General features: G+C 43.6%; 1 protein-coding gene across 1 annotated transcript in view; it reads left to right on the forward strand.

The window, feature by feature from the left end:
- Positions 1-706: 706 nt before the first annotated feature.
- The window catches only part of GAN (gigaxonin), a 31,436-nt gene continuing 19,840 nt past the window's right edge, over positions 707-12,302 (forward strand). Inside the window, exon 1 of the mRNA XM_034073144.1 lies at positions 707-936. Within this exon, the coding sequence (XP_033929035.1) occupies positions 770-936 (167 nt within the window). The 5' untranslated portion in view covers positions 707-769. The remainder of the gene's footprint in view (positions 937-12,302) is intronic.

Below are 12,302 nucleotides of genomic sequence, written 5' to 3' on the forward strand. Positions count from 1 at the left end.
AGAAACAGAACATGTGATGGCCTTTAGGGTATTTCATAACTTGAGAAACCCATTTCTGCTCTTGACTGTGGAAGCAGAGGCTGCAGAGCCCTTTGCTCTCCTTGGAAGTCAGTTTTTGAAACAGTTCCACTCCCTGTAAATGGTGTCGCCACTTGAACACCGGATGCTGCTAAAGAAATCAGCAGCAGAGGGAATCAAGTCGTCTTTTAATGTGCAACTAAGAACGTTAAATATACGGCCCAAACCCCAGTGCACCGACCTAAGATCCCCTTTTTGCCGGTTTCCAGCGGGGAGCTGTGAAAGCAGCGCTATCCCAGCGGGTCTCACTGTATTGAATTCTCACTCTCAAGCTAACGCCTGTCATGTTCACCTCAGGAATGGGGGGAAGACACAAATAAAGGCGGGTTCAGCCACATTTTAAACCGGGGGGGGGGGGGGACGGACGACACACAAAGGTACTTTCACGGGAGATGCTGGGTTCAGTCCGTCAGTCGGTCCGTCAGTCGGTCAGGCCACGGGACGGTCTGTCAGTCAGTTGGTCTGTCTGCCTGTCCGTCAGCCCACCCTCGCTAAGCCCATGGCCCGGCCGCCCCCCCCCCCCATCTCGTCAGCCCGCCCCGGGCATCCGAGGCCGCCTCCGCCTCGCCTCTCCCCGCCCCGCCCCGCAGGGGTGGCGCAGGGAGATGATGTCAGCGGCGGGCTGGAAGCCATGGTGTGAGGGCAGTGATTGAGGCGGCCGGCCCGGCGAGGCACGGCTTCGCTCGGTAACATGTCTGGGCCGAGCGCCGTGTCGGACCCCCAGCACCCGGCGAGGCTGCTGCGGGCCCTCAGCTCCTTCCGCGAGGAGAGCCGCTTCTGCGACGCGCACCTGGTGCTGGAGGGGGAAGAGATCCCGGTGCAGAAGAACATCCTGGCGGCCGCCAGCCCCTACATCAGGTACGGCGGGGGGAGGAGGGCTGCAGCCGGGCGGTGAGCCGGCGGGAGGCCGCGCTCCGGGGGGCGGCCGGTTATGTAAGGAGCAGGCTCGGCTCCGACTGAGGGCGGAGGAGCCGGGGCAGGCCGGGCAGAGCGGGCCTGCGGTGCCCGGAGTTCGCTTGAGCGCTCCGGTGGCAGCGGCGGCCCGGCCGTGGCCGCCCTGCGGAGCTCCCCCCCCCAGCCCGTGTGCCCCTGGAGGAGCCGCCCGCTCATTGAACTGTGGCTTCGTGCAGGTGCGAGAGGCGGCGTGTTTAACTACCGGGTGAAACCGCCCGGAACAGGTTAAGTGCTGCCAAGTGCCTGCTGTAAACAGCCGACCCAGAAACAAGGAACTTTGCGGGGCCGGTGCCTGTGCGCGGTGTGCCCGCTGCCAGGGCTTCCCCCGCCTGCGCCTCAACCTCGTTTGTCTTCTCCTTGGTAGCGCTTAGCACGACAGAGCTCTGGGTGGTGGTGGTGGATTCTGAAGTAGATCAGTCTAAGAGAAGATTGCTTTGTCTCCCCATCTCCTGTTCCCTTGTGCCCTCACAGTATCCAGGAACAGAACGTGGAAGCTGCCAAAGGTGCCAGAGCCAGGAGAGCCGGTGACTCCTGGCAGCGAGTGCCAGCAGTGTGTGCAGCCAAACCAAGCCGTTTGACAGTGAGCTGTATTAGCACAGTCACGGTTTCCAAGGTGGCCCGGCAAACAGCTTATCCTGGCCTGTGTTTTCAGTGAAACCCAGTAATGAAAGGTCCTGCTGCAGCTGTCAACATCAGCTTGAACTTCTCTGTCACACTCAGTGGTGATACACCCTGACACCAAGTCAGGATATACCCACCATAAGATCTTCATAGCATGTAGCTGCACATCAGGCAGCGTGAACAAAATGGACAGGTGGTTAATTCGAAAGGGTTTTTATTTTTAAGTCCCATAATTTGCAGGTAGTGAAGACATTAATTTTGTTTTAAGTCTGTAAAGTAGGAGAAGACTTTTTGGTATTATTTAAACACAAGATTATCATAAGTCTGTAGCAGACTTTTGGTAATGGCTGGGCATTCTTTGCAGCTGTAGCTTCCTCTGAAGTTGTCATAAGATCTGCATGTTTGCTCAAGGTGGGGATGGGGAGTCTATTTGCTGCTCTCAGAATAAGATGGAACCTACTTCAGTGTCACATTGGCATCTGCTCTTAGGCAGTGCAGTATTTTGGGTGACTGCTGCAGTCCAACTTTTGACTTTCTCAAGTACAAAAATAAACTAAAAATAAATAGAATATTAAGTTGGTGACTAAATTTTAAATGGGTGCTGACTGTGGACAGAGCAGCAGTTCTCTGCAGCGGTTTGAGCTAGTCAGTCTACCTACCCAGCTAGAGCTGAGTGTAAAATGAAATAAAATTCACAGAGAAGGAAGATCAGCAAGAATTTGTAAAATTCACAGAGCCTGTATACTAGCAATAACTTTTTTTTCACTGCTTGTCTTAAGCAGTTTTGTAGACTGTGGTGAAAGACAAATGGAAGACATGAAATTGGAATGAACCATTGATCCAATACTCTTCAAAATGCCTGAATGCTTTTTAGGTTGTTGGTCATCTTTTTTTAGATGATTGTATGTCATATCTGAAGTTAAGGTTCAGAAGGGTTGCTGTAGATGGAAAAAGGCCATATTCTTGGAAAAACTGCTGTTCTGCTGTAACAGAAAGATGAGTTTCGAATCACAGAAGCAACTAGATTGGAAAAGACCTTAAAGTTCACCAAGTCCAACCATAACCCCAGGACTCCCAAGACCACCACTAAACCGTATCACTGAGGGCCTCATCCACACAGTTTGTGAACACTTCCAAGGGATGGTGGTTCACCACTTGCCCAGGAAGCCTGTTGCAGTGCCTGAGCACTTCTCCATTAAAATATTTTTCCTAATGTTCAGTCTAAACCTCTCCTGGCACAGCTTGAGGCTGCTACTTCTTGTGATATCCCTTGTAACTCGGGAAAAGAGATCAATCCCCACCTCACTACAACCTCATTTCAGGTAGTTGGTGAGAGCCATAACAACCCCTCTGAGCCTTCTGTTCTCCAGCCTAAGCCCCTCCAGTTCCCTCAGCCATTCCTGGTAAGACTTGTTCTCCAGACCCTTCACCAGGTTTGGTGCCCTTCTCCGCACCTGCTCCAGCACCTCAGTATCTTTCCTGTAGTGTTTACAGAAAATATGCTGTATTTTACTGTGGAAAAAGACTTCTTAATTAAAATATACTGTAAATAATTCCAAGGAGAAGTACATGTTCTTCTTTAAGTACTGCATTTTGTTAATCTCTGAAAAAGGGGACTGGGGAAACACGAGTTAGGCATGTGTGAGGAGTAAGAGAGCCAGACATAACTACAGTAGCAACAAAGCTTGTAGTCATTAAGAGTTGTGGGTTTTTTAAACTTGGAATTGTTCAGGGTCACATCCCATGAAGGAATTTATTAACTATGTGTGAAAGTAGGTTACATGCATTAAAATATAAATATGGTTAAGTGTTTTTTTGTTTTGTTTTTAAGCTTACTCATCTTTCTCCTCAGGCTTGCAAGATGTATAGTACCAACGATATGTTCACCTAGCTCTTGCATGGCACATTAAGAAGCAGATTTGTATTACCTGCCTTTGCAGAGCCTAATTTTTACCTGCTGCCTGTCTCTCTTCTTTTTATTGCTCCAGGATCTATCTCTTAGTCCAGCTGGTCTCCAGATGGGGTAGAATTGGTCAGGTAGGTTGCTAGTGTTGGAGCATGATGTTTCCAGCCAGAAGTAATGTTTCAGTGGCTCTTTTTGGAGATAAAATTCATCTCCAGCCTATGCAAATCCCATTTATTTTGAGTGTTGACTTTTAAATAAAACAGCTGGTCTCAGTTTTGATATAAAGAGTTATTGCAGGAGGCAAAAGACTTTAAAGTCCTTGTATTTTAAGGGTGGATGATTCCAAGGCATGCTCTGGTACCATAGGCTGTTACAGTCTCCAACTGCCAATTGATTTGGGGTGCTCTCGTTTGAAAAGTTCCAATACAAACCTCAGAAAAATCCAGTAACTAAATTCAGAAGTGAAACTTGGAAGAAACGCGAGTGGATATGTCAAATGTACTCAGCAGTGAAGCAATGGAAGTATGAGCTGGTGTGGTGTTTTCTGTATCTGGCTGTGTTGTTGTGTTTTGTGGCTGTGGGCAAGTTGGTGGACGAGTTCAGAATCCATATAGGGTTTGCATGAGTGCTTAGTTTAGGGTGTGAGTAGGAAAGTAAAAAGGCATTGGCTCAGGGGGTGGTTGGGTGTGAACAGAGTCGATGTGTGCTGAAGGATTTGTGAAGCCGCAGAGAGAGGAGCGTTACCTGTTTTTAGTTTTGCATGGAAGCTGTTTGGCTGACTGGTTATGAGTAGGACACTTGTAAATTATAATGATGAGGCTTTCCTCTAGTTATTTGGCAACTGAATTATCCATGCAGCTTAAAAAATGGCAGCTTCAGCAGAGAGAGGACAGGTGGTATGAAGGGGACGCAGAAACACACAGAAGTGTTACTGGTGTCCATCTGGCTTTTTTGTCCATAAGCTAGCTCCTGTGTGTACAGAAGAAAATAAACGCCTCTTTCATTAATACATTTTCAGTCTGTGGAAGCAGTAGGACTTTAAATTCTTGTGGTAATTTGATTCTTGAGATCTTGCCTCAACTGCCCAATGCCAGGTTGCTTATAGCTCTCTGAGTTCAATGAGATTTGGGATAGTTGTGAGAATTCCTACAGAACTGCATAATATGTGAAGTTTTATCTAATCCCTCTGCCCCTGGAGCAAATCCTGTCATTTGCAAAACAGGGAAGTCTTCCTGCGTATCTCTAACATCTTGTGGTGTGTTCCTGAGCCTGAGAACAGGAGGATTCTTCAGGAAGAAACTGCCACAGGACAGAGAGTGGTTTGACTCAAACTGATGCTATTGTGCGTCCCAGAGAAATTAAGTTTGAGCCAGGTTAGCTCTTGATTTTCTCTTCTGTAACAAGTCTACCAGAAGCCTATGCTTATTTCTAGCAGTTTGTATCCTGGCAGTTGCCCTAATGCAGATATAATTCTACTGCCCTGATTTAATTTTAGTGTAAATTATGGTGGCATAGGAGTGCTTTCACCAGAATAAGCCATGCTTGCACTAGTAAGTTTGGTGTAAGTTGTTAGCATATATCTTCGAACCTTTTATAGGATAGATTTGGTCCAAGTATTCCTGGTATCCTCAGCAGCAGCAGATGTTCTCATCCACACAGATCTGTCATTGCCTGGCATGAGTTATTCCTGGCCAGCTGAAACTTGCAACTCTTCATACTTGCTAGCTTACAGTCTGCTTGCCTGTATCCCGGGGAGCATTTGGGAACCACCTTAACAACAAGGATATTTAAGCTCAAATTCTTAGACACACTTAATGTCATTATGCAGAGAATGTGGTGCAGTATTAGAAATTACAGTAAGATGTTTTTGTTATCTGAGCAAGTTTTGTCTTTGTTTTGCATGCGGCTGTGTGAGCAGATTACAGGTGGAGGTATGTAGTCTATACTGTTCACCAAGGCTTTTCTAGCTTATTGGTGGACCAGTAATCATAGTTTTATCTTTTTACAGATGAACATAATTTAGCTAAACAAAATAAAAATGTAAGATTAAGTTCACATTATTTTCCATTTACTTGTAAATAGCTGTACTACTTGTAAATGGTTTTTGGTGAGAAGGAACCTGATGGCATTTGCATATTCTCACTTGTGCTGTTCGACATTCTGACATCCCTAAAACATTGCAGGCCTTGAAAGACTCTTGCACAGCCCCAAAATTGTGCCAATGCCAAAACAGACTTCCACAGATATATGATGGGACATGTCCTCATCATTGATCTCCTTTCCTTTCCTCTGTATGCTGGCACTTGGAACACTTTGAGTTGCTGTGAAACCATGAGAAGGCAGCCTGCCTTGTGTAAGGGTGTCTGTGAGCATCACTAAATGCTGGTATGAAAGGTGGGACAGGGTGACCATTCTGCAGCACACCAAAAAGGTGAGACTTGGCAGTTTTCATTACACTTGTTAGACAATAAATATTCTAGAGCAAGGCAAGGTGGAAGCCAAGGCATGCCAATAGCTTCTGCTGCTCATTTCCTGGTACCTGCTTGTTTTTTACTGTCATTTATAGAGACTTTTTGTAGAGTTTAAAAGTTTTTTCTATATGGGACTAGTACTGAAGTCACAAATACAAACCATTGCTGAAGCTGGCAGGTATTTGCTTGCCAAGCCCCTGTGCTCTCACGTTCTTTTGTGGCTGGATTGTGCTGTGCTTGTGCCAGGGCTTGTTCTGTCTTCACTGGGCATGCAGGGCAGGGCTGTGGTTACTGTTCTATCAAGAAGGGCTCTAAAGTCATGTTGTCTTCAAGGTTTCTTATAAGGAGTCTGTTTCTGACAGCCTCCTGGGGACTTTACAGGCTGTCCTGGCTGTAGGAAGTCAGGAAGAAATGGGGCCATAATTTGCTTCCAGATTCCTAAAGCCTAGTTTTGGATTTGTTTTTAAAAGAAAAATGAAATTAAATTGTCACCTGTGATGCTTCAGTGATAACTGAGTTGTAAAGTCTCTGTAACTTTGAGACACAGTAAATCAAAATAGTGCCTTGTCCAGAGACTGTCTACCTGGTATAACTTAGAAGTGCCTAAATGTGTGTTATGTTTGCATAAGTAGTTGGAGGGCAACAGTGATAAAGGTGTGTTAAAAACTTATGGCTTAAAAAGGGATTTAAAAATCACTATACCGGGCTTGAATGGGGAGTTGTTAATTGTATTCCTGCTGCAACAAGCCCCTAAAGATGGCCTGAAGGGAGGAAGCAATAAGGCTCTTAGCTCAAAATAGTACGAAAATACAGTTCGGCTGCTCCTACACGTCAGACAAAGGGAGAACTGGAAATCAGAGCATCTGTTTACGCAGGAGAACTTGAGATGAAATTGCTTGTCCTTTCTTTGTATCTGCAGACATGTGGTTCATCTGCGTGCCTGATGTAAGAGGCGAGTTGGGGTGGAAGGAGGTGTGGCAGGATGGAGCTGCTTGGGATGTCTGGGTAATTTATGCTCTGTAGGTTGCCTTTACACACCTGCATTAATTGCCCTGTTTGGCAAAACTTCTGTTATTAAAAGAACCTTTTTTTATTAATGACTTTTCTTACGAGCTTTAAAACATATTTTGTGACTGGAGTGGGGCTGCTCTGAAGATGCTCTTGTGTCTGGAGAAAGATCTAGAGTTGATGAGTCTGAACTTCTTGTGTTTTGGGTTTTGTGTTTGTTTTTATTCCTTGAACCTGTTTTGTTTGCATTGGTCTCAGCTGTAGTTACAAAAGGAACTTTTTCCTCATATGGACTGACAAATGTGGAAAATAACTGATGGTCTTTAAGAATTTGCTTTTTCCCCTCTCTCGTCCGACCTGTTATATGTTGTACAAAGCTTTCTCTCTGCTGGTACTGAGTACTAGTGTAGTGTTCCCCTTATATAGGGGAGTCACCAGTCTCCTCCTCATCTTCCGTATTACAGCTGTGGCACTGCTTAATATTTCCAAGAAAACTAAGAAAAAAATCACTATTACGGTCAGCTCAGAATTGCTTGTTGCTAGTGAAGGAAATACCTTCTTAATACCATATAGTTAGTGGCAGTTTTATGTCCTCAGGCACATTGGTTTACATCCCCTGAGCAACTTTAGGCTGCTTCGTACAGCGATTGCTATTGTTTATGGACACGGTTAGTGCTCTGAGTTGAAGACTCTTGACACTTCCTTCTTGTGCTAGTGAAATCCACACTCCTGCTTCCTCTTTCCTCTTGGCTGTGTCATCACTTTCTATGATAGTCTCACATACGTGTTTTCCAGCTCCCACCATGCCCAGAGCTGGTGCCTCTCTCAGCTGGATTCCCAAAGAAGTACAGCATTTGTTGCATCTTCCAGCTGTCCCATGGCATTACTCATGCACTTGTAATGTTCATTCGACTTCATATTTACCAGCAGTGATGAAAATCATTCTCTGACTGATGCTTATTTTTCTCACAGGAGAAGATTAACCCATGTTTTCTCTGTAGGTTCATTGGTGTTTTCCAAATAATTATTGTAGTAAGTCACAAGAATGTTTGGATTATTGTTATTAGAGATGATCTACATGGCACTGCATTTCTTAAATATATTTAATGGTAAATTTAACAGCATAGACATGATATCGTACTTCTTCCTTCTAAAAGAGCATCTGTAGCAAGATCAAAAATGGAGTTAATTTGAAAGAAGACATATTTTTAAGTAAGATACACTTAATTTCTTGGTTTAAAATTGCATTCCAAGTATGTCTCCCTTTGCTTTTCTGATGAAGTCGTAGTTCCAAACTGCTACCTACTGGGTGTAACAGTGCTGTTTAGAAGAAAGCTAAATTTTCAGTTGATGTGGAATGGAAATCTCGGGAATTGTCTGTTTAGTGAATATACTTTAGTGTTGTGTGTAGCACAGAAATGACATAAATATGATACAGATTTAATTCCTTAAGGAGATGCTGTGATGAGTGTTTCATGCCAGGTAGTCTGCTGCCCATAGAGAAACAGAGATTAGATAATTTTTTCCCACCTTTTAAAAACAAAGAAAGAAAAAAAAGCCTCAAACACCTTTCTAAATCCAGTGTCAGGTATTTCTAATAGGGGCTGGTACATAATAGATCTGTGCTTCATGTGAGAAGAGCTGAACAACCAAATGCTGAACCAGGTTTACTCAGCTGCATGCCTAGGTGAGGCCAAGCCGTGTACGAGGTGCATGGCACGAACCGCCTGTACCCAGCAGCCAGCTCATCTGCATTGTTTGTGTTTGACTTGTTTGTAAGCTCAGCTTGGTTGTTCTCAAAGTTGTCTAAAAAACCCCAGAGTAAAGTGAGATGGGAGGTTCACTGCTGCTGAGTGGCTGACGGGTCCATTCGTGGGGACTGTTTGTCAAGTGTGTGTTCTGTCTACTTAGGGCTAACTCGCATGTTTAGGCAAGACGTGCTGGTTGAGGGTAGATTTCCAATTTAGATTGCGTCTAGGTCTGAATGAGCTAGGTGTAGTCAGAGTCACTTCAGATTTTCAGGGTAAACAAAAAAACTCTGTGAAGCCCACAAGCTGTTTACTGCTCTGTTGCTGTCCCCTGTGCTGCTGTTGCTGAAGGAATTTACTTTGTTCTTTCTCTTTCTGCAGAGAAGCATTAAATTTTTGCCTGACTTAAACTTTCCAACAGATGAAAAAATCAAGTTATTCCTTATTGTTGTTTTTCTTACACTAAGTGAAACTTCTGCAGGTTTTTTGTGCTATTAGGTGGACTACTTCTGCCTTGAGACCTGAAGGTGCAGTTAACAGGTAATCTCAAGAAGACATATGAGAGGCATAGCCAAATCCTGAGAGCTGGCACCCTTGCAGGGTGTGGTGAAGATTGTCTTTAATGTGTGGTGCTAAAGGCCAGGGTGCGACCTCAAAGAAAACCTTCTGATTTGGTTGTAAAGTATCTTTTTGGAGGATGGCAGTGGGTGGAGTGAACTGCTGCATCATGTTTTTGTGCCTGACCTGTTTAATAATGTGATTATTAAGGGATTTTTTTTGCATGCAGAAAGATGAGCCTGCATGGGGGAAAATGTTGCAGGGATAAAGGCAGACAAATGAAAAAACTTCACCATTAAAATGGTCAATCCTGAATTTGACTTAATGAGATTTCGCATGGAAAGCTTGTACTTGAAGACTCAAGCCTGCATAAGGAAGCCTAGGTCAGGAGGAGACTGCATCAGAAGTAGAGTCTTTTACATTTTCCCCTTGATGATGCAAAATCTCAAAGTACTTGCTTGTCATTTTTGGGACTGAGTCATTCTTGTGAGCATGTTTTGGGTTTGGTGCATGTCTTTGCTGGAAACATTTGTTGGAGGCATAACTTCGTTTTAAATTGCTAATGCTCTCTGGAGAAGGCCCAAACAGTGGTGCAGGTAAAGGATTTATTACCAAACCCCAATTTTATTACTCTTTGGATTGGAAAGATGGCTTTGCTACTGTAATACTAAGGTTTGCTAGTGTGGCAATCTTGGCAAAGCTTGTGTAGACTAGTCCTGATGTTTAATCTGGAGCAAAATCACTAATTTGGAAAGAGCTCCTTTCCAAGTGTTTCCTCTTGTCTCCAGCAGTTTGGTTCCTGGCACCATGCTACAGCTGTGTAAGTAGGTCAGTGAAGAGCATTGTTTGCAGCGTGATGACGTGGGAGAGGGTAAAAGTATTGTGTTGCAAAGCATCAAAAGCAAAGTGTCTGTCTTTTGTTTCCCAGATTTTTCAGTTGTTCACTTTAAATATCATAAACCTGCTTGAGGTGAACATGGTTTAGAGCATTCTCATGTACAAAGGCACAGTCTTTGCAGACAGATGTTTTCTTTACCTGTTTAAGTACCAATACACCAGGGCTTTAAGGATTAAAGCATTCCAAAAGTTCATAAAGGGAACAGTATAACTCATGTCACTGTTGTAGAAACACATCTGTTGTCTTTTCATAACAGTTTACAAATAAAGCAAAGGTTTTGAAGGTAAAAATATTCCCTCAAGAATATGTTTGAATCTGGTAAGCTGGTGTTATTGGTGGTGGCTGAACATTTTGTTTTGATATTAATTTTGTTTGTTGTTTTGTCTGGGGTTTGTAAGTTATTACTTCCCCTCCTATAAACTGTCAACTGTAAAAGGTAGGGAAAATGAGTTTTCAGGCACATGAACCCATTCTCTGTGTGCTCCTTGTGCATTTTAACTGTCCTACCACAGTGCTCTCACAGGGAACTTGACTGCAAGGTTGGAAGTATGACTGTTTTTGTTTCCTCTTCTGACGTGAGGAATATGTTGGAAGATCCATCTTAACTTTAACAAGAACTGCTGAAAGTCTTGGATTTATCTGTTTGGTTTTTTTTTTTTTTTAATTATTTGAATCTAGTTTGTGCCATTTGATATGCATTGTCACTCCTAGCAGTAGCAGTGCTTGCTCTTAAGCCATTGCTTTCATTTTAATGATTTACCTTGCTTATATTATTGCTTACATAGACAGAAAAGATATTGAATTTTTCTTCCTCATTCTACCTCATGTAGTGCCATTTGAGATGACTCATTAGGATTGTATTCTTAAGTGATGTGGAAGAGCAGATTCTAAATTTGTCACAGGCACACAACATCAAAACACAACATAAACCCAGTTGTTCTTAAGCCACTTATTGAAGGTGCAGTATGTGCCAAACAGTTCTGACCGGCGACAAGAGGATGTTGGTGTGGATGTTATACATTTATAGAACACTGTTACTGGAAGCAGTTTCAACTTACAATGATGATCTTCTTAATTAAAAAAAAAAAAAGAAAACATTGTTTTAAACCATGGATGGAGTCAAGCTGCTGAAAATTAAGTTACTTAAGAGAACAGGATGAAGAAGCTGCCTTGGTTTGTTTCCTTCAGCTCTGTATGTGTCTTGGCTCTACTCTGCTCCTAGCTAACAGGTTTTCTGATTGGCTGTGGGAACTTTTATTTGCTTCTGAATCTTGATGTTCTGCTCTTGCATCTGAATTAAAGAAGACTAAGGCAGCCTTTTCTACTGTGCTTTGGCAGCTTAGAGTGCTTTTAAAGTAATAAATGCTGTCCAGAGTAGGAAGCTGTCACATGTGTGTGTTAGAAGCAGTCATGCAGCAGCTGGGTACCTCTCTGCATCTTGGCTCCCTGATTGCTGCTTCTAGCCACACAAATCACAGGCTGAATAAATCACTGTGGGGAAGAGCATGGTGGAAAAAAAGTATCCTCCCTCATGGGATATTGGCAGGTTGGAAACTTATCTGCTTAAGCACAGCTAGAAACTTTTTTTCTAAAGTTAAATTTAAGAGAGGACCAGGACCACTGTGAGCTGTCTGCTCTGAACTGGGAACAAATGTGTTTTGAAACTTTATTGTTCTGTCTGTTGCAAAGATGCCCAGATCTCAGTTTGTGAGCAAGGTGTGGGTGCTTGTAACAGCTGACGCTGTGTGATGCAAGAGAACGTGTGGCTCCTTGCCCTCCACTTACACACCTCCTACTTTATTCTCCTCCTCCAGCTTTGTTTCCACATTGGACTCACAATTTTCTATCTTAAACTCTTCCAGCCCCAAACCTGCTGATAATAAGTTCTTGCGTCATTTTGTTCCTCCCCTCTTAGCAATAGCCAGTAGCTTTCCTGCAGTACTTGATGTGAGAGACAGCTTCAGCTGCTGTTTGGAAATGGTTCTAATGTCAGAAATCCATACCAAAATAAATAACCTAGTAGTTTATTAACTAACAAATTAAAGTGCTTTGGGTTTGTG

Source organism: Melopsittacus undulatus, chromosome Z, assembly GCF_012275295.1.
Source record: "Melopsittacus undulatus isolate bMelUnd1 chromosome Z, bMelUnd1.mat.Z, whole genome shotgun sequence".
NCBI lineage: Eukaryota > Metazoa > Chordata > Aves > Psittaciformes > Psittaculidae > Melopsittacus > Melopsittacus undulatus.